This window comes from Mustela nigripes, chromosome 1 (genome assembly GCF_022355385.1).
Source record: "Mustela nigripes isolate SB6536 chromosome 1, MUSNIG.SB6536, whole genome shotgun sequence".
NCBI classification, from domain to species: domain Eukaryota; kingdom Metazoa; phylum Chordata; class Mammalia; order Carnivora; family Mustelidae; genus Mustela; species Mustela nigripes.
In genome coordinates, this window is record NC_081557.1 from 223,098,330 (window position 1) to 223,119,630 (window position 21,301).

The window sequence follows — 21,301 nt, forward strand, 5'->3', positions numbered from 1 at the left end:
AAAACTTAAGTCCAAAGTTTAGGTTCAAAGAGGTTAAGAGACTTGCCCAGTTTCCTCTAAAATGTAAGCCCCAAGAAAACAGGGACATTACTTCAATCATTATCCCATCCCTCGAGCACAGAGCAGTGCCCAACACCTGACAGAGGCTCCACAAATAATGAGGGAATGAATGAATGAATGAATGAATGATCACATGAACAAATGGGCACAATATGGCCAAGTCAGGATCTGAACCTGCCTCCCTCTTGCTCAGCTCTTTTCACAATGCCGTAATGTGTCCCATGCTGCCCAAACCAGATCACAGTCTCTTCCTTCAGACGCTTCTCTCAAATCCATTTCTCTGGCTAACTTTGATGAAGAAGTTAGGTAGGAAAAAGTCATCATGACAACAAACACAAAATACCAGGAAGATGGTTCAGATTTAGAACCCACCACCTTGACTATTCTTGCTTGTTTTATTTCCTTAAATTTTAGAGCAAGAAGAGACATTAAATTTTGTATGGCACAAACTCCCTCATTTGGAGACAAGAACAGTGTTAGTGTCCCACTGAAGGTTGCATGGCTAGTAAGAGATGCAGGAATGAGTCAAAGCTGATCTCCTACTAAAAACCAATGGACTTGTTATTAAACCACATCACATCTCCCAGGTCTTCCCAAAGAGATGGGTGCTGCCTCGACCCTCCAGGACTCCACAACCACTACCCATCCTGGCTCTCCTTCAGGGTAGAAAGGGCTCCCGCACTATCCTGTTTCAGCACTATGGCTAGCGCTTACAGAGCCTGACCAGGAGACCCTGTCTAATAATTGGTTGTTAAATACTTTGAACGTCACCACCGAGCATGGTGGCTGGGGTCAGTCATGTAGCCCATTCTCTGGGTCAGCAGGGTGATCAGAGCTCTGACGTGGACACCTGCTCTGGAGACAGTTTCATGTCCATGTAACAAAACCCTACTCCGGATGTGCTTCAAACACAACCACAATGGTGCAGCTGAGATCTCAGCCCATTTGGGGAGAAGAGACAGTCTTGAGGCAAAAGGTAACTCTAAGTCTGTAAGTGGAAACAGGAGGAAAAGAAGTTAAGATGTTCTAACCTGGAGAAGGACAGAGTGCAGGTAACTCAACAGTACTTTCCAAATGCAAGACATTAAAAGGCAGGAGTGTTCAGGTGTTTCATTTTCTTTAAAAGAAAAGCCTGAGAACTAAAGCTCAATTTTCTAGCAAGTATGATTTAGGTCAGAACTTCCCCCCAAAGGATACCAGGCAGTGAAGTGGGCGAGTACGGAAGTCAGTGCCATATTCAATAGTAGGAGTGTTAAAAATAAAATAAATTTCACTCCCAGTAATTTACCCTGCGAATATACTCGTAGGTGTACACCAAGATACATGTACAGGGATGTTCGGTGAAACCTTGTTGCTAATGGTAAAAGACTAGAAATGACCTGCATGACCATCAGCAGGGGACAGGTGAGATAAATTACGGGCTGTCAGGCTACAGGAAGCTAAGCAGCTACTGAAAAGAACGAGGTCAGGTGGCACACGCTGCTAGGGGGAAATCTGCCGTATTGCTAATGAATGCGGGACAGAGTTTATAGGGTCTTCCCGTGTATGTACGAAGATGGGGGCTCTCAACTTAAGGCTTATAGGAGCAGAGAACATTTCTGGGAAGAAATGCAAGAAACTAGTGTGAGTGCGTTTGCCTCTGGGAAAAGGACGAGAACACAGGGTGAGTGGGAGCTCACTCTTCCTCCAATCCCTTTTACACTCTATGTTTTTTTTGTTTTTTGTTTTTTGTTTTTTTGTTTTACCAGGTACATATATTCCTTTTTAGGCTAAAAATGTAGGGAACAAGGTCTGAGCATTCCCGTGCAGGCCGCGGGCAGGGGCCAGCCACATTCAGAGGCCTCCCCAGCCCTGGGCTCTGCGGCTATTCAATCTGCTTCAAAGAGACAAAGTCCAGTGGGTGAGGAAAACAGGATGATTCACATCAGTAAAAATTCAGCTTAAAAAAAGTGTATTCCTTTCTAATTTAGAACCTGGGTTAGGGCTGTTTTAGCATATTTCAGAGAGGCGGCATTGCAAAGTTTGGACTCCTGCAAAAGAAGCTGAGCCTTGGTTTTTCTCTCCTGAAAAGAAAGGATGAGAATAATACCCTTTCCCATGGGACTATCACGAGGATTAAATGAGACAATGTGCACGGAAAAAGTGTTCTGAAAATCATAAAGGGCCACACAGATGCGAGGCATTAATTGGTGTTATTACTGAGAAATTGAGACCACCGTGATTAACTGGAGGGAAAAAAAGAACTAAGGCTCTTTCTCTCTCTCTTTTAATGAAAGTGCTAAATGCATTGTTCCCATAGTTATAAACAGTATCATCATGACATTGACTTAAATAGTCTCACTGCATCCTGGTACTTTCTCAGAGACAGGTAAAGCCTGGCTCCCCTATCTGACTCAGCCCTTCCATGACTTTGTTATAATAGAATTATGTTATAAGAAATCACACTTCTAATCCACTGGATCTGAAGATGAGAATGGGTTTTTGGCGAAAGGAAGAAAAAGTGGAAAAGAAGGAAGCTGCCATGTCCCCCAGTTGTTGACCTAAGCTGGAAGCTCAGAAAAACATTCCTATAGATGGACAGCAGGGCAGAATGCTTAATACACCTCCACATGGCATTTCAGAGACTTCAAAAGGTGGCCCCCTCCCTGCTTTTCCAGTCTGATTTCCTGAATCGCCCAACTCACACCTGAGAGTCTACCTGGGTGAACAAACACAGAGCATGAAGTTTTTACTCGGCATTTCCACCATGTGGCAGACACTGGTAATCGATCTGCCTACCACTCTTTCTCACTAAGCACAGACTCAGCCTCAGAATCCTTCTCAACATCACGTTCTAGGTGACCACCCCAATCCCTCCTAGCTGGAATGCAAGATGAAACCTATTTGTCACACCTCCCATCAAAAGATGCAAGCTCATCACCATCCTGCCATTCAGCTGCATTTTCTTCTCTGTGTGCCATGGCTCATGCCTTCCCTTCCACCTGGATGCTCTTCCCCCTACTCCTTTTCCGACTCTGAAAACTCTACTCAGCCTTCAAGTCTCTGTTCAAAAGTCAGCTCCTCTGTGAAAAAAGCAAAGCTCGGAACACATAAAGACTGCTCCGTAACATTTTTCAATGAATGAAGGACTTCAAGTAAATAAATAAATAGCTTCGTGACATCCTTCAGCAGCATAGGATAACAGTTACATGTGGGGTTTGGGAACCAGACTACCTGGGTTCAAATCTCAGCTCTATCATGAAGAGCTGTGTGACCTTAGACAAGTCAATCTCCCTCTCTGAGTCAGTAGCCCCCTCTGTAAATATGATAGTAAGGCACTGGGCAGATTAAATGAGATACATAGAGCACTTAGCCCAGAGCCTAACACATGGTGAGTACTCAGTAACGGAATGTAGCTGTTACTACCGGCAGCTGGCTTTCCCTCCCCCATAAGCACCTAAAGACAGAGGGCACCATGTCTGCATCTACTAGCCTCCAGACTCTAAAGAAATTGATACATAGTAGATGCTCAATGTTCTTTGTTTAGTTGACTTAAACATGATACACATGGCATGGAAAGACAGGTACCAACAGAGGGCTAGGGAAGGCTCGAGGGTAGAGAGTTAATTTCTGATTGTGGGGATGAGAAAAGAAAGAAGAGTAGAGAATAGAAGAGAAGAAAGGAGAAGAGAGGAGAGGAGAGGAGGTAAGACGAGGTAAGGCAAGGTAATGTAAGGTTAAGGAAGGAAAAGGAAAGGAAAAGAAAGGAAGGGGGTGAGCAGGGGAACAGTGGAAATTTGAGCCAGCTACCAAAATATGGACATGATTTTACCACCTGGTGTGGCAGTGGGGAAGGCTATCCCTTGTAAAAGGAATTGATTAAGTCAAGGCAGGGTATGGGCAATCCCAGACTCAAACTCTGAGGGCAAAGGTGGGCTTGTGTGTGGTTGCAAAGGAGAATCTCTGAGCATGAGACAGCATCCTTAACCAGCACAACCCAGATGGGCGGTCCCCAGGCAGTTGCGGTGTGTGTGTGTGAGCCTTGAGAAGGCACACAGCCACCCTCTACCCCAGTGTGCTCCCTAATGTGGCAACACAGCTCTGTGAGGATGTCCCTGTGTGACGGTCACATGCAGGCATATGAGAAAAAGGTCCTTGCCCCTTGGCTGAGAGCATTCATCACTCAATTCACGAAGAGTCACTGCACGCCCGCTGTGTGCTAGGGACTGCAGTGCTAGGCACTGCACGAAACAAGGCTGGACCTTGGCATCATGGAGCTTGTGTACTGGTCCAGAAACATGCAACTGGCAACAAAGCAACGACGCATATTTAATTACAATGTCTGGGGACAATAAGGCTATGCAGGAAAATAACGACAGATGACAAGGGGGTGGAAATGGCAGGGGTGGGGCTGCCATCTGAGATGAAGGAGTCAGGGAAGTCTTCTCTTCTGAGATGACGTTAGCCCAGAGACATGACATCAGTGAGCAAGCTGTGAGGGGAAGGGAGCCGTCACAGAAATGTCCTAAAGCGAGAATGAACTTGTCAGCATGAGAAGAAGCTGGAAGGCCCATGTGGCTGGGGCAGGTAGACAAAGACGAGCATGGCAGGAGATGTGGCAAGAGAGAGGACAGGGACCCCTGGTACAGGCCATGGTAAGGGTCGTGGTGGAGGGTGGGGGTGCGGGGGGCTCTTCCTCACTGCAGTGGGAGGAACCACCTCCAGGGGGTAGGATAAATGGGACATGTCTGCACTGGCTGCCCTGTGGGGTGTGAGGGCAAAGCTGGGGGGCCGCTTGCAGGCTGTGACATCCACCAGTATGACAGCAATCCGCGAGATGAAGAATGACTGAATATGCAACGTCGTCTGGAGATGGAGGCCGCTGGACCCGCTGACCTCTTACGGGAGGACAGGCAGGGGGAGCCGCCCAGGTGGACCTAGGCTTGTTGCCTTTGTGGTGAATTTCTTTTTCTCGATGAGCTCATGCGTGAGTCAGGCACACGGGGAACTGGTGAGGGACAACAGCTAATGCCCGGTCCCTTTCCCCCAGGAAAGTTCAGCCACAGGTGCCCATGTGCCCAGAATGTAGCAGGAACAGGTGCACCAAAAGGACACGTGGCCAAGCCTGGACACACATGTGTCCTAAAAGGACCTGCTGACTTCTGATCTGGGGTATGTTTTCTCAGCAGGGCCAGACAAGGGTCTGCCGCGTGTGCACCAAAAAATCAGACCAATGGCCTGGCCGGGCACGGTCCTGGCAAAGGAGATAAAAGGCCAGGTGTGAAGGCAAGGGCTGTGTCCGGGTGCACTCAGCTATCCCCTTGGGAGCCTTTGGTGGAGGGGCACTCTAACAATACTCACAGAACAGCCCTGGGCATGGAGACTTTGGCTCTCTCTCTCTCTCTCTCTTTATAAAGGAAAAAAGAAAATGAAAGCAAGCCAGACGTGGAGCCTTCGTAGGACACCAGGCACTAGACACAGAAAACGTTCCCCCACACCCCACACTGGCGCTGGCTGCAGACTGCAAGGGGACCAGGCATGAAAGGCGCCACCCTGGCTCCCTAATGCCATCTTGTTGTTCTGACTTGACTCTTGTTCATCAAGAGCCGAACAGAGAAATCCTGCTAAGAGTGAGCCAGAGGCCTGGCTCCCTTCCATCGCTCAGCCGTATCCAGAACAAAGGTCGTGGACACTTTCCATAGGGCTGCTGCACACACTCTTTTGATTCCTCTTTTAAAGAGAGGGAGAGGAAATGTTCCCCTTTTTGGTGAACATATCACAGCCACGCAAACAGGGCTTGGCTTTGAGAGTGCATGGAGAACCCCAGCCCCCATTTGAGGTGACGTGAATGATTAGAGAAGGCTTTCCTCGGCATTATGCTTTTATTAGCTTCGTTCTCACCCCAAAAGTAACACCTGGAGGAAGGTGGGGAGAAAAAAAAAATCCCACCGCACTATTCTGAAGCTCAGTGAATAGGGGAAGGAAGAACAAAAGAAAGGAAAGGTGGTTCGTATTTTAAGGGTATGTGCTGGGCGCCCTAAGACCTCAGCCAGTTCATAAACGACTTCATTTGAAAACTTCCAGCCTGCAGTTTAGTCATTCTTCAATGAGAAATATGTGATTTGCCACACATGAAATGGAATCATTACACCCTGACAAAATCGAAGGCAAATCAAAGCTGGCCGTATGTGCCTTGTGCTTCCTTCTCCTTAATAAATGAGGTCTCCCTGTGGAAGGCATTCCAGAAAGATGCCAGCATGGGGTTCCTCCTGGAAGAGGGATGTACACCAATCATCAAAACGCTGGCAGCTTGAAGGTTTCAGACATTTAATTGCCTGCCCCACCCTACCAGCAACCCACATACACACAGAAAAGGAACTAGCCTTCTCCCTCTCCATTATCTGTATTTAAAGCCCCACACAAACATAGAATATGCCAGCCACAGAACAAGGCTATTCAGACCAAGTGCAGGGTAAGAGTGCATAGAACTACACAAACACAAAAGCACATAAAAACTGGAGAATTCTGCTTAAGGTCTGCAGTCTAGTTCAAAGGTACTAGGTCAATGTCACTTTCACTGTCTTGCTAGTGAGCTACAGTTATGAAAGACCTCACCATTAGGGGAAAGCTGGGGTAAGGATCCACAGGATCCTCTCCAATTTTTTCAACTTCTTGCAAATCTATAATTATGTCAAAATAAAGAGGTTTGGGTTTGTTTGTTTTTTTTTCGTAATGCCACATGCATTCATTCTATGGCAAGTGGCCTGTGACCAACTACAATATATGGTTAAACAGATTCTCAAAACGCCCAACAGATACAGGGCTGTTTTGGGGTGGTCTCAGGAAATATTTGTCGCCATTGTTTTCTCAGTGTTCTTAAGTCATCTTGCCCCAAAGCAGTCCTCTTAAAGACATGATGGGTCAGGCACCTACTGCGGATGGGTCTGCTATCCCAGACCCACGGGAGCTCAGTCACAGTTACTCAAGTTTGAAAACCCACCAGCTCTGATGCTGCTCCAGAGATCCTGGAGCTTAAAGATGCATCAGGGTCATGGGAGTGTGTTTAAAGTGCTGGTTTCAGGGCCCTGCACTCCACAGATCCTGACCAAGAAGGATATGGATGGGGCCTGGGAATCTGCATTGACAACAAGAGCCTCACCTGATTCTGTCTCAGCTGGTCCTGGAGCTACACCTCAGGAAACACAGTCAGATACCAGGTGAATGCCTGGGAGCATGGCCAGGTTAGCTCCCCATCGCTAGATCAGTAGAAGAGCCAGCAGGCCCTCAGCATCCACCTAGGAAGATGCCCTTCATACCAATGGAGAGAACTAAGAGCACCCAAGCCAGAGACCTCAAGCCCCTCCTGCATGGGTCCTTCGGTGGCTGAAACCATGTGGCTTTTAGGATAAGATGCAGAATTTGGACTCTGTCAGCATCGTGGCTACTTTTTGCTGAGTGCTGATCATGCGTTAAGCGATTACATCTCGTTTAATTTTCACAACATGGCTCTGAGGGAATTGTTATTTATCATCCCCATTTTACAGATCCGAAAACTGAGGCTCCTAGAATGCCAAGGCAGAAAGTGGCAGAGTCAGGAGTTGAACCCAGGGGCTCTGGGCTGAAAACTACTGTGGGATAACACCTTTGGCACAAAGGTGCCTCTGGTTCTCATCTCCTCTGGGTCAAAACGCTCCACTTAAAAATAACTGACGCTCAAAGGATTCATGATGGGAGAGGGGTAGAAGATTTTCCCAGTGTCTGTTTCGGTGGCATTAACACTCCTTTCCAACTTCAGAACCAAATCTCTCAAGGGCCCCCTGTGACCTCTGTGACTCTCCCATGCAGTCTACTCTCTTCTTTATTTCTTCTCTCATCACCTTTTTACCTCCGACCCCCCTTCTCCCCAGAGTCCTAAACTACAGACTCGATGTCCCCGCCATTCCCCACCCCTTCCTCATGGCCAGTGTAAGAACCTTCTCCTGCCATCCTCTCGTGATACAAACCATCTGAAGAAATGAGCATTAGGTCCCTGGCAAGGCAAATGACCTACCATTTTCAAGAGGACACTGGGGAATCTTGTTTGCCCAAAGGTTCCAAATATAATCCATGTTCCACTCAAGGCACACTTGATGATCTTTAAAAGGGCGTTCGAAAGGCGGGACCGTCTTCAGCAGAGTATAATTCTTCGCTACAGCATGTAGCAAATTTTCCTCCCATTTAACATTCAAGTCTCTGCCACTGTATTTGTGAGTAATCCAGGCGCGTAGTATCACCGCGGATACCGAAATGGAGTGTCTGATGAAATAATCATCTCTATAAACCATGATGCTTGGAAATTTCACATGTACTATTTGTGTCCTGCTGGTGTGAAGATGCTTCTCATTCTTCCACCTCTTTTTGTACACAGGGATGCTACTTCTGAACTCAGATGAAACAACCGCTTCCAGATTGACAACACAAGGCTGAGAGCATAAATACTCAACCGAGACTTCAGAAACATTGCGGACATTGCCTTCAAAGACAGTGAAATAAATAAAGTCTTTGTAAGCCACGCTCTGCTCGGCTTTGGGGGTCACCGACGTCGTCAGGGAGGTCTGCCTGCCCAAAGACGGCACAACATTCTGAAAAGGGAAAGAAAAAAAAAAAAAAAAAGAAAAGAAGGAAGAAAGAAAGAAAGGGGTATAGAAAGTTTAAAAATCATCACATTAACAGATATGTGAATCATTTCCTTTTTTCTACAAAAAGCACTGAATGGGGAACATAAGAGATGGCAAAACCACTCCCAAACAATTAGAGAAAAACCAACACACACACACACACACACACACACAAATGAAGATTAGGCCACATTTAAGTCTCTCCCCAGACTTAGTAGCATCTGCTGATCAAAATGGGCCTTTCAAAGCTACGTGGCAATCATTCCAGAGTTGGTTTCCAAATGGAGGAGCTAGTTCACAACAAATCCAGGAGCGGTGAGCCTGCCTTAGCGTGAAAAAGAGATGAGCCAGCTTCAGACATTTCCAGACCATTGTCCTGACTTCAAACAGTGACACATGCAGCCAAATCAAAGTGTGGGAGAAGAGTTCAAAGTGCACCCAAGAGGGAACATGACAGGGATGCCAACCTGGCCCCTTTTTCTCCCGTGAGTTCTGAGCCAGGACAAGCACGCATGATGGATGGACCAGCAGGAGTTTCCACTGCTCCAAATCACACACAGGCAGGCCTGGACCACAGACTGTGTTGTCTGATTCTTTCACCATGGATGGGGCTACATGGGCCAAGAAAGATTTTATCTGTGTGTTGATTTCTCTAGTTCTCTAAATAAAAAGACCTCTTAATACAGACATTCCTTGGAGAAGAATTCTTGGAAGTTGGTCATGAGATCAAGGCAATGTTTTGAGCATAAGATACTGATATACGGGTGCAAAGAGCTCTTCTAAATATAACTTTGTGATTCAGGCATCCAAAACACAATAGTGAAAAGATTACTCTGGACCATTCACACCCATTAGCATGGCTATTATCCCAAAACAATAACAAAACAAAAATAACAAGCATTGGAGAGGAGGTAGATAAACCGGGCTCCTGGTGCATTGTAGGTGGGAATGTAAAATGGTGCAGCAGTTCCTCAAATAATTAAACCTAGAGTTACCACATGATCCAGCAATTCCACTTCTGGCTATAAAGCCTCAAATAGTTGGAAACAGAGACTCAAAGAGATACATTCATAGACATACACCCATGTTCATAGCAGCATTATTCACAATAGCTAAGAGGTAGGAATGACCTCAGTGAATAAAAGGATACACAAACAGATATGTACACATGATGGAATATTATTCAGCCTTAAAAAGAACAGGAAGTCTGACACATGCTATAAGACGGATGAACTTTGAGGAAACAATCTGAGTAAAATAAGCCAGTCACAAGGAATAGATACTGCATGATTCTACCTCTATGAAGAACCTGAAACAGTCAAATGCACAGAGACAGAGGGAAGATGGTGGTTGCCAGGGACTGGAGTTGGTGGTGGGGGAGGTGATCATGGGGAAGTATTGTACAATGGACACAGAGTTGCAGTTTTATAAGAGGAAAAGAGTTTAGAGAGGGATGTGGTGATGGTTACACAATATGAATGTACTTAACTCCCTGAACTGTATACTTTGAAGTGATAAAAGCAGTAAATTTTATGCTGTGAATATTTTTACAAGTTTAAAGAAAAAAGGTCAGTTTCCCAAAGAAGGAAGAAATAAGGCCCCCTTTCTTCAATTCCTGCTGAGGGTTACAGGAGACGCAAAAGGGGCTAAGATACGAAGCTGGGTATCAGGGAATTGTGTTTACAAAGAGCAGTGACCCCAGGCAGAACATGATCAGGGCTCCTGTCAAACTATAAGCAAATCCTAAAGGAATACAGTCCCAGGTGAAGGTAATCTTACCGGCGGGGCAGGGGTGGATGTGTCTAGAATAGCCTTTATGGAAGGAATGGTATTTCAGCTGGGCTTGGAGGAGAGAAGAAAAGTTCTTTGGGTAGACAGCTCTGAAGGCCACTGAGTCCCCCAGCCCAAGGAATGCGGACTTCCCTTCTACGGACAGTGAAGAATCAATGGAAGTTTCTGGAAGAGGGAACAGTGTTTCTATTTGAAAGCACTGACCTCGAATTAGAAACAAAGCTGACAATCAAGAAAAACAAGCAAATGACACAGTTCATCAATAAGTAAATTCTCACTGATTGTCTGAGAAAGGCAAGTTGAAACCACACTGAAGAAATCAGTTTGAACTTACTAGCTTCACAGAGATCAAAAAGTCCAAGATAACAGGCTGTCCCGGCCAGATTGGCTTCTTATGTACTGCTGGTGAGAGTGATCTCTGCAGATGGTGGTCAGGCAGTATCCATCAAATATATAAATGCACCCACCCTCTGGTCCAATAATTCCTCCTCTAGGATTTTATCCTACCCATATACTCAAATTTGTGCAAAATGATGGATGTGCAGGTTTGCACTGCAGCAAAGTTTGTAACAGCAAAGGATGCAAAACTATATGTCCATCAAGACAGAGCTGGTTCAGTAAATGATAGGACATCCACTCCTAGAGTGCTAGGCAGCTATTCAAACGAGGAAGAGCTTCATGGACAGATAATGAAATGATCTCTAAAGTTTGAAGTTTTGTTGTTGTTGTTGTTTTTTAGACAAGGTTCAGAAGTGCCATTTGAGTTTCTTCTTAAGAAAAGGAAAAATATCTACACATTTGCTTGAGTATGTATAGCATTGCTTGCTCACGTGGAGAAGGATGAGGTGACCAGGAGATAGGCTCAGAGACCAACGTGTGCTATATAGCCTTATTTATCTTTTGAATTTTGTACTACATGAATACTGGGGGGGGGGCAGATTTGGGGTGGGGGGTGGAGGATGGAGAGAAAAGCAACTGTCCTATAGATGAAAATAAAAAATGTAGCTTCTCCAAGTGGTGGAGTGAGAAGGGCTGGCCATTGCTTTCAATTAGTCATGGGAAAACTGTGGGAAGAAATATGTAAAGAGGTGGGTACAGTCCAAACTCTCTGCCCCCGCAATGAGAGGCTTAATTGTTTTATGCTCTCATTTATACTTCCAAATTACAGGGGGGAAAACAAACATAAAAATAATCTTATAATTAGAACTAGTGACTGTTAGAGTGGACTAGCCCCTGGTGATGAGCCAGCCCACCCCATTCTTCCGCCAAGGCAAAGAGCACTGAGAAGTGATGTTCTCCAACATCGCCCAGCTGGTGGCTTCCCAGAGGCAAGCCCAGGAGCCCAGCCCCTGGCTTTCACTCCCTCTCCCACGTTCCCTGCCCCACAGCACACAACAGCAAGACAATAAAGAGCTGCCAGGTGGAACTCTGCTTTCTTATGACTAAAGATACCCCCAGCATTTGACCACAAGCAGTGGTTTTTCATTCAGCCAGATGTGCCAAGATGTGGCCCCCTTCTCAACATGAGAATCCAGCCAATGAGCCCACCGGGAGGCCAGCTGAAGACAGAGAAGCGGGGCACTCCTCATTCCAACTGCTCCTCATGCCTCTGTCACTCAATTCCACATTTGCCCAGTTAATGTGGCAACAGAGGGCAGAGTCTAGGACATACTGTGGTATACTGAATATCACCTCGTGTTCTTTCTCCAAGAATGACTTAACACTTCTTCCTCAATACTCTTATGATACCTTAAAAACTCGCCCCAGCCCTCTTCTCCACTTCAGTATTTTTTTTAAAATCATGTTTTTATTGCTGATGCTAGAATTCCAGGTTAATACTTCTTTTAAACAGAATTCTGGGGGAAAGGCTACGTGATTTCACGAGATTTCATTGCAAAGTACCATTACTAGTAATGTTCATTACTTTACATCTTAGTGTTAACTTGCATGGTCCACTTTCCCACATTAATAAGTGCAGCGTGCTGAAACTAGTTTCAGCTTCACTTGATGACCCATGACTTTCCGGACATTGGGTTCATCATCGCTGAGATCAGCAGGGACAAGTGAGAAAGAAGGTATAGGACACCTGACCGTATTCTCCTTCCTGGCCCTTCCCTCCAAAGTCAGCTCTAAAGGTAAACTCTATATATGCAGATGAAGATTATTTTATTTTTATCTACTTCAAAGCTTCAAGTGCAGGAAAAGTAAATCCAGGGTTCATCGTTTTAGATGCTCACTGATACAGAGGCCACGAGTCCTAGGAAGAGCTGGTAAAGGGGCTGCTCCAAATTGCTGTGAGTGTACAATATAGACTGGATTTCAAAGACAATTTTTTAAAAATGCAAAATATCTCATTAATATTTCTTATCCCAAATACACGTTGAAATGATCATATTGAGGTTCAGCGAGTTAAATAAAACATATCACTAATATTAATTTCACTGGTTACTTTTTAAATGCAGCTATTAGAAAATCTGGGAGCACACACGTGGCTCATATTTGTGACTTATGTTATATTTCTACTGGATGGTGCTATGCTAGATTTGAAGTGAGCAGACTTTTCCTGTAAAAAAGGGCCATATGGTAAGTATTTTAGGTTTTGCAGGCCACTTGGTGGCCGTGAAAAACTACTTAGCTCTGCTGTGGTATCAAGAAAGCAGCCACAGACAACTAACTCGGAAGCAAAGGAGCACGGCTGTGGTCCAGCTCAACTCTGTTTACAGAAACAGGCAGCTGGCTATGCCCATGGGCCATAGCTTGCCGGCTACTGTTCTAGATTACCAAGCTTTTATTCTAGACTTAAGAGTTTTAGAAAACACAACATGACGAAAAATATGCTTTCCAAAGGAATGGTCTTGTGAGAGAAAAGAGATGAATAACCCAATTAGGCGTAATTTCATAGACGTGCCGTGGATGGCACTTAATTTGTTATTTTGCTAAGGCTCCCTCGCAATGGTGTTGACATCTTGCTATTGTTTCTGTCAGTTGTGAGCTAAGGGGATGAGAAGTTAGTGCTAGGCTGGGTGCAGAAAAATTTCATGAGGAAGATGAACTTAAGAAGGGGGAGAAGCCTGAATACAGGAGAAGAACAATTTCTGGGACGGGCAATGTTTTTGTAATATGATGGGGGTGTGCTGGCCCCAAAGGGGACTTCAAATTCACTGTATGTGGCTATAGGGGCATGGTCTAAATCCCTCAAGGAGGCACGGTGGTCTTTAGTCTTTGGGCTCCTATGCAATGTAGGAAGCCAGCATCCTGTAGCTTGGAGAGGACCCAGTGGGCAGCTGCTGCACCATGAGTTGTGGCCACCTCTGTTATATACAAAACCAACACCGATTAGCAACATATCACACTCTAAATATTGATTAAGCTGAGGCTGATTTCCTGGCTCAAGTCATGTGTGTGGTTATGAGCTGTTTCCTGCCAGGAAAATAAGGCAATTAACTTGAAGAGTTTCAGCTACAGGCATGACACGTGTCCAACCTTCATAGGTATTTTCACATGCCAGGTTGCATTAACGGAAGTGAGAAATTACCCAGTTGTTCCTTTGCTTAGAAATCATGAGGTCAGAGTCCATGTCTTATTCATTGTTATGTCTCTGGCTTCTCAACTAGAACGAGGCACACAGAAGGAGTTTGGTTAAGTGTTTCCTGGTGAAGTAAAATCCTGGGCATGAGCCTTTCTGTCAGGAGCCTCTGTGTTTCGCCTCAGGTCAGTGCTCCCAGGGGCTCGTGATCCAATCCCGAGTCCTCCCCATCCTTTCCCAACATTCACCAGTTCTCTTGTGATGGGGACCCTCTCCACTTCTCTTTTTTCATCTAGCCTAATTAAAGTCCTTGGGAAGAACCCTTACCCTTTGGCCTCTCACCGGACCCCTAGGGGATCACAGCTGATATGGGGACTGTGAGGTCAGGGAAGGTGGTGCTCCGGCACCTAGCTTACCCATTGAGGGTGGACTTCTTTCAGCTATCAAGCCCCTCCAGACCTTTCAGACAAACACACTATCTTCTAGAACTTTCCATTTCTCCACACCAAAAATACAAATTAAATGTTTAAAATGTCCTATCCCTCTACCCCCTGTTGGATGCCTATTTGTCTGGCAAGTTCATCAGTGTTAATGTGATAATGAAAAAGGACTTCAGTGGTGTCACATATCTGCATTTCTCTACCAGCCTGGGGGAGATAACGCCTTCAAAGCAAAGCCCAGAGGCACTGCAGCTTTAAGCAAGACTTGGGAGTTGAGTGGGCCATTTCTGTGCCCCTCAAATTAGGCCATTTAGGCAGCCACATACATGTTCCACCTCGGAAGCTACTGATCTGCTCTGCACACAACGGAGCTGGGCTCTGAAAGACGCCTGAGCCCTCAAACATCTGTTTACACCAGAAGTAAGCCTTAATCAAAGTCAAATTTGACAATGTCACACACACTCTCAAGACAGATTCTCTCATGTTTGTCTAATTGTGTATGTATTGTAAATTTTTATAAAGAAAGAAATGGGTCAGTTGATGTCATGTTCGTGATAAAAAACCCCAAATTGAAGATCAAAATGCATTCAGTTCAAACTGGGAGTCGAGAAACAGATGAATTTGTGTATCTTCTGGATGGAAAAAAAAAAAAATCTATCAATTCTATCTAAGCTTCTTTTAGGATGACTGCATCTGATGCCCTTATACAAAATCAATAAGAAATTCTATTCAAATAACCCTCCCTGTTCCAAAAAGCTGAGAAAGCTTGGCTCTTTTCTCTATATGGACCACTTGTTCTTTAAGGAAGGGACCAAAAGATTGAGGTATCTTAAATCATTCACGTCTTGTCATGGGAAATTTATTTACACTAATACGTGTATGTGGTGGGTTCCTGTAACAATTACAGAGTATCTGTTTTTCTCATTCTTGCCCATTCTACCCCATCGATTACCAAAGGAAACCTTGCCCATGAGTGCTTTCTCTCCAAACTGGCTGTATCCAACTTTCCATAAGTCAAAAGGTCATAGTATTGGCTTAAGAGGCCTACTTTTCCAATTTCTGCTGACTAGAAGCAAGCAAAAATCCTGTTTATGTCAACAACGCATGCAATTAAACAGAATGGGCAGTGATGTCGGTATGGACGCCAAAATCAAGATGGGCCTTGGGCAATACTTCCCAGTTGATGAATATGCCTTCGCAAACCTGAGAGCTGGCTGGAGAAATACCATCACGACAACGAGAAGACTCCTGGTTGAATCGGTTCCCCTCCTCTCTTTAATACTGTTTGATAGGCTATTCCTTTTTAACTCAAGGGTAATTCACTTGAGGCTCTTTATGGTCTAGTCAAGGGTAACCAAAGTTTGGTCTGGTTTAATTCCATTGAATAACTGTGAGCTGGTCATTGGGACAGATGCAGCAAGCCCCTCTTCTCATTTACTTCTGACTTCATCCTCTCAAAAAGAACTTCATAGAACTCCCTTCAAATCGAATCTTCACAACAGCTCTGGGAGGGACACAGCCGAGGAAATGGAATGGAATCAGAGAGGGAGAGTCACTTGCCCAAGGTCAACCAGCTCCTCAAAAACAGAACCAAAATTCAAATTCCTGACTCCACAATCAATTATGGTGTCCCTCTTGCCTTCCAGACATGCCCAAAATGAGGCCCTCGACCCACCAACTGACCTCTACACCAGTCCCACTTTCTGGCCACAGGTGTGGGAAGTGAGACTTTGCTCACTCTCATCTTGAAGGTGGAGGGGGGCAGGAGGATGAAGGCTAAGATCCTACCATGTTGGTATACCTTGTGCCTGGGGAGGGTAGATATCATCTTACCCACAAATATTCACAGCGCACTGAGCCAACACCCCAGATCACTTAAGCTCTTCTTTGGATGAGGATGTCAGACAAATAAGAGCAGCCAAAGCAAAATGTCCTCAGCCATCCCTTCCATGCCACACAGCCCTCCTGTCCCTTGGGTCCTTTCTCGGGGGAATAGGATGAGAGCCAATAAACAGGGTAATTCACTTGAGGCTATTTATGGTCTAGTCAAGTCTATCCATCTTTGTGAACTGCCTGGGTTCTTTATGCCTCGTCTGCCTCTCCTCCACCTGCTTCCTTCAGCCAATTCATGATTCCCACACTTTTGCCAAGAGGAATAGGTCTACTAAGCAAGAGACAAACACCATGGCTTGGGGGATTTTTAGGAGCTCTGGTCAGGGTGAATGTGGCCTCTGTTGTCTGACAGGAAGTCTGAAGCTGAGCTCTGTATTTCAAATATCCATTTTCACTCTTGTACAAACGAGATAATAGAGAGGCTCTATACCTTGTTTTGATCTTCCTAGGCCCTGTGTTAGACACAGAGTAAGGAGTTTACCAGTGCTACCAGAGGGATAACCCATGGTCTGTGGCCACTGATAGGGAATTCTGTCACAGCCGCTGGAGATCGGCTAACAATCACCACATACATTTGTGCCACTAATGCCCCCTTGCGTCTTTGTCCTCTGGTTGTCTAACAAACGCGAACGTCCACTCTGAATATTTCCGCTCTACGGCTGACATCAATACCAGCCATTATGAGATTTGTTTTTCTCATTAAAGAAAAAATTATACATTCGAGACCAGCATTCGGAAAGGACAGAAATGCCTTCCACAAGTGCCACCATCCCAGATGGGGCTGGGGCCGCCTCCGCTGGTCTGGCCAAGTCTGGAGAAAGGTACGAGGCAATGACGTACGGGAATGCCAGAAGGGGTCTGCTGGCAAGTCCTGCCCAGACCATAGCACTCAGCACCCGGGACCTCAGTGGAAGCAATTCTGCTACCCTTTCCTTTCCGGGCCCTCACCCTTTGTGAGGAGGCTCTCTGACTCTTGACCTTTGGTGACCTTAGAATTTTCTGGCAGCTGCTGGAACCAGGGATCATCTTTTCAGAAATCTGCTTGGCATCGTTCCGTGACTTATCTTTCAGGCCTCGTCACAATTATTCATGCTTTGGCAGTAACCTAGCTACAGTCACAGTACTGTTCTTGAGCTGCCACTGAAGGTGACTCTGTCCCAGCCAATGGGGAAGAAAGGTGTCCATTGCCTCAGGACCCTGGCTCTGGGAAGCACGCTCCCCATGAGGGCAGGGGCTTAAAGGCTTCTGTTCAGAAAAACATTCTCGACTCCAGTCAAAAGAACAAGAACACAGGTGGGGATGACACAGAGTGGTGATTGACCCCCAAATCACAGCCAATGCATAGAATGCCTTCCAAGGCACACTCGCTCTATACCTAGACACACATTCATACAAATGCCCCGTGCCAACCTCCACCCGGTACCTCCGGATGAGAGACCCTATCTTTTATCCCTCCATGGCAAATATTTTCTGATTTCACCTATTTTTTTTTTTCCTCATTAACAACCTGCCTCTAGTGTGCGGCCTGTGCTTCCTGCTTTGTGTATTTTAGGCTCCTTTAGACATGACCTCACATCCTGGCCAACTGCACAGTGGCTGCTAATGGTAAGAGGTTTGGTAATGACCCACGCATCTATGTATGAGAGGAAAGAGCACAACGCAGCAACGTACAGAAAGCAGTACGTCAGCGTGCCTAAGGACTGGGTTTCTGGAAGTAGACAGACTTGGGTTTCTACCTTGGACTACCTGTGTGGCCTAGGGCAACTTACTTAACCTCTCGGAGTCTTCGTTACCTCATCCGAATGAGGATCATAACAGCTCCCACTTTACAAGGTTGTCGTTAAAGCTAATACTGGAGAATGGAGGGGGTGTCTGCGCGACTCAGTTGGTTAAGTGCCCGACTCTGGATTTCAGCTCAGGTCATGATCTCAGGGTCCTACGATCAAGTCCTGCGTCAAACCCCACACTGGGCTCCATGTTCAGTGGGGAGTCTGCTTGAGGAGTCTCTCTCTCTCCCTCTGCCTCTCATCCCGCTCACACATGCTTTCTCTCAAACAAATAAATCTTTAAAAAAATACTGGATAATGCATATAAACAACTTAGTACAATGCAAACTAATATGATTAGTTATGTTTCCAAATTATGGGATAGCTTTCTCCCTCTAGTGTCTACATGTTCCTGAGATCCTGCTTCGTTATTCTGTTCCACATCTACTCTCCAACTGCACACCTCACCTCCCCTGACCAATCACTTTCTCTAGGCAGTATTCCTCCATGAGGAGAATGGACACGATTATGCCTTTTTTTTTTTTTCCCCTGTCATTTTCTGTATCTCGTGCTTCAGGCAGATGTTCCCCACCTGGCACAGTGAATTTCTCCAAGGTCAGGAAACCTCACCTTTCACCAGAGGCTCAGATAGCACATACCTCTAGAGCAGAATCCTATGGAAATGGCCAGACCTTTAGAACAAAAGGTGAAGCCCATCTTCCAAATCACACTTTTGCTTTCCCAGGGCTTGACAAAAGCTTCTCATTCAGTTGCAAAATGGTTTGCTTGTTTGCCAGACTTTCCTGTGCACTCGCCTATCTGAAGCCCATCCTGAAGGAAACACACAGCAGGAAGCACCAACACTGCCTCTTCGCAGTGGTTCCAAAATCCAGTCCTTCCCCAACAGCCAAGACACTCAGACGTGCTCTGGTTAGTTCCCACATTACAGTATGTCCTATAATTTCTCTCTTTAGAGGCCTGACCTCACCACCTCACTATCTCACTGTATTCTCTGCACAGCACCTCTGTCCCCTCTCTGTGACCTGGCCCCTTAAAACCCCCTCGGTCCCAACAGATCTTTTCTATTTGCTCCCTCATCTGCCTCTGTTCCCACAGACCACTAGGCCTTTGGGCTTTGCTCCTGTTACTCTGATTTCTCAGAACTGTCAAGAAGTGGTCTCTCCTTGCCAGGTCTTCAGATTTCTGCGTAGAACTTTCCAGACAACCTGGACATTAATGTTTCACACACTATTCTACGACATCATTTCTGCCTCTGTGGGTAACCAGTGCCTTGTGGATGGGGATCATCTGTTTAAACTGAAACCCTGTCTTTTGTTTTGGCAGTTATATTTATAAGTCTGTGAGCTCTAACCCAATGGCATAAATATTAAATAATAATACTTAACCCACACATGTTAACTGACAACTTCTGAAGACAGCAAGGAAATCCAACCACCAAATTTTTGGTGCTGGTTAACTTTAAAATGGGAAGAGAAGCATGGATTACTCAACAGGTAGACACTAAAACCGAATTACAATTTGCATTTCTACACCCTCTTGCTTCAAGAAATGCAACAGCCAAGAAGTAAAGAGTGTTAAAAGAAACTTGGGCTGGGTGGCAATTTCTCTGGAATCAGATCCTGATGGCTGACAATGTCTCCTGAGCAGTTTTTAGCCTCTACAAAGGAAGACTCCAAATAACGGTGAGACCATATAAATGAGAACAATTCTGGACAATGACACTGCTCAATTTTAAGCATTCTGTGAATTTCCTATTACATCAGTTTCATGATTCAGCATTTTCGATTTCATTTATTTACAGTAATATATGGCGAGATAACCCAAGGTTTCTGCAGGATCCTGGAACATAAGGTAGGCTGGACAGGAAGGGTGTCGCCTCCTGTAAATTTACTATTGTTTAGGAGCTTTCAAAGCAGAAGAAAGCAAGCCATCAAAGGAATTGAGGACTATTCCCCCACCCCTCTCTGAGGGTCTAAATTATTCTGGTATTCTAAATGAGCTGGTTTTGTAAAATAGGTTACTGCCATTTAGTTGATGACTGAAACCCAAGCCAAGAAGAGCGCAAATGGTAAACTGGCGTGCCTAAGCCAAGCGTATTCTCTTAAATGACAATGTTCAAGTCGCAGCTAAAGTCGCCACTCAGGCGGTAAGCGTGTTACAAAGAACTCGATTTCTTTCTGGCATCCGCAACTTGGCTGGAGTGACCACGGAGGAGTTGAAGAGCGCTGGAAACGCGAGGGTTCGTCGCCAGCGCGTTGGCAGAAAACGGTCCGGGCCATGAGAACCCGGCGGAAACTAAACGGAGGTTCGAGGCGGGAGGCGAAGTTGGGCACGGGAAGGCAGGGAGCTGCGAGACTGTGAGGGAAGCCCAGGACGGGGAGGGAGGGAGCTGGAGAGCCGCGCGCGGCGGGTGGGGAGGAAACGCGGCTGGCGAGGCTCCAGGTGGAGCCGGGGACGGGAGGGGGGTCTCGAGGGGAACCTCGCCCGGCTCTGGAGCGCGTCTCGGGAGGGAGAGGAACCGAGACCAGCGAGAGCGCCGCGCTGCAAGTCCGATCCACGCACCCTTCTCCGCGCCCCGGGTCCCCATCCCAGGTGCCGGCGCGTCCGGGGCGCAGCGGCCAGGAAGCGAGCAAACTAGCAGCGCCGTACCGCCCGGCGACGCGGAGCTCCCCGGCCGCCCCCGCCCGCGTCCCCGGGGCCCCGCGCGGAGGGGAGGACCCGGGTAGGGTCCGGCGCTCACCAGGTAGCAGAACAGGAGCAGCGCGCTGGCAGGGCGGCCGCCGAGGCCCGGGGGGACGCTGCCGCTCGGGGGGGCCATGGCTGCGGCCCGGGGACCGACCGCGGGCGGCGGGGGTTGTTGCTGCTGCTGCCGCGGCCACCGGAGCCCCGCGCCGCGCCGCTGCATGGCGAGGCCGCCCGGATCCGGGCCAGAGCAGGTCACCTGGTGCAGGGACCGGCCCCCGCCCGAGGCGCCACCTTCCCGCCCGCCCCCGGCCGGGCCGGCCGCCGCGCGCGGGGCCACCTGCCGCCGCCGCCGCCGGACCCGCCGCCGCCGCCGCCACTGCCGCTCCCGCCGTCGCCGCCCCCGCAGCCCCAGCCGAGCGCCGGCTCCTCCCCGCCTCCCAGTACCGTCCCCTCCCTCCCCTCTGACTCCCTGCCCAGCCCGCC

General features: G+C 46.9%; 1 protein-coding gene across 4 annotated transcripts in view; it reads right to left on the bottom strand.

The window, feature by feature from the left end:
- SEL1L3 (SEL1L family member 3) overlaps window positions 1-21,136 on the bottom strand; it is a 128,917-nt gene extending 107,781 nt beyond the window's left edge. For all 4 annotated transcript variants that reach the window (XM_059381997.1, XM_059382016.1, XM_059382007.1 and 1 more), the window contains exons 1-2: window positions 20,874-21,136; window positions 8,090-8,660 (exon numbers count right to left, since the gene is read on the bottom strand). In XM_059381997.1, the coding sequence (XP_059237980.1) occupies window positions 8,090-8,660; window positions 20,874-21,038 (736 nt within the window). In that variant the 5' untranslated portion in view covers window positions 21,039-21,136. The remainder of the gene's footprint in view (window positions 1-8,089; window positions 8,661-20,873) is intronic.
- Between the last annotated feature and the right edge of the window lie 165 nt (window positions 21,137-21,301).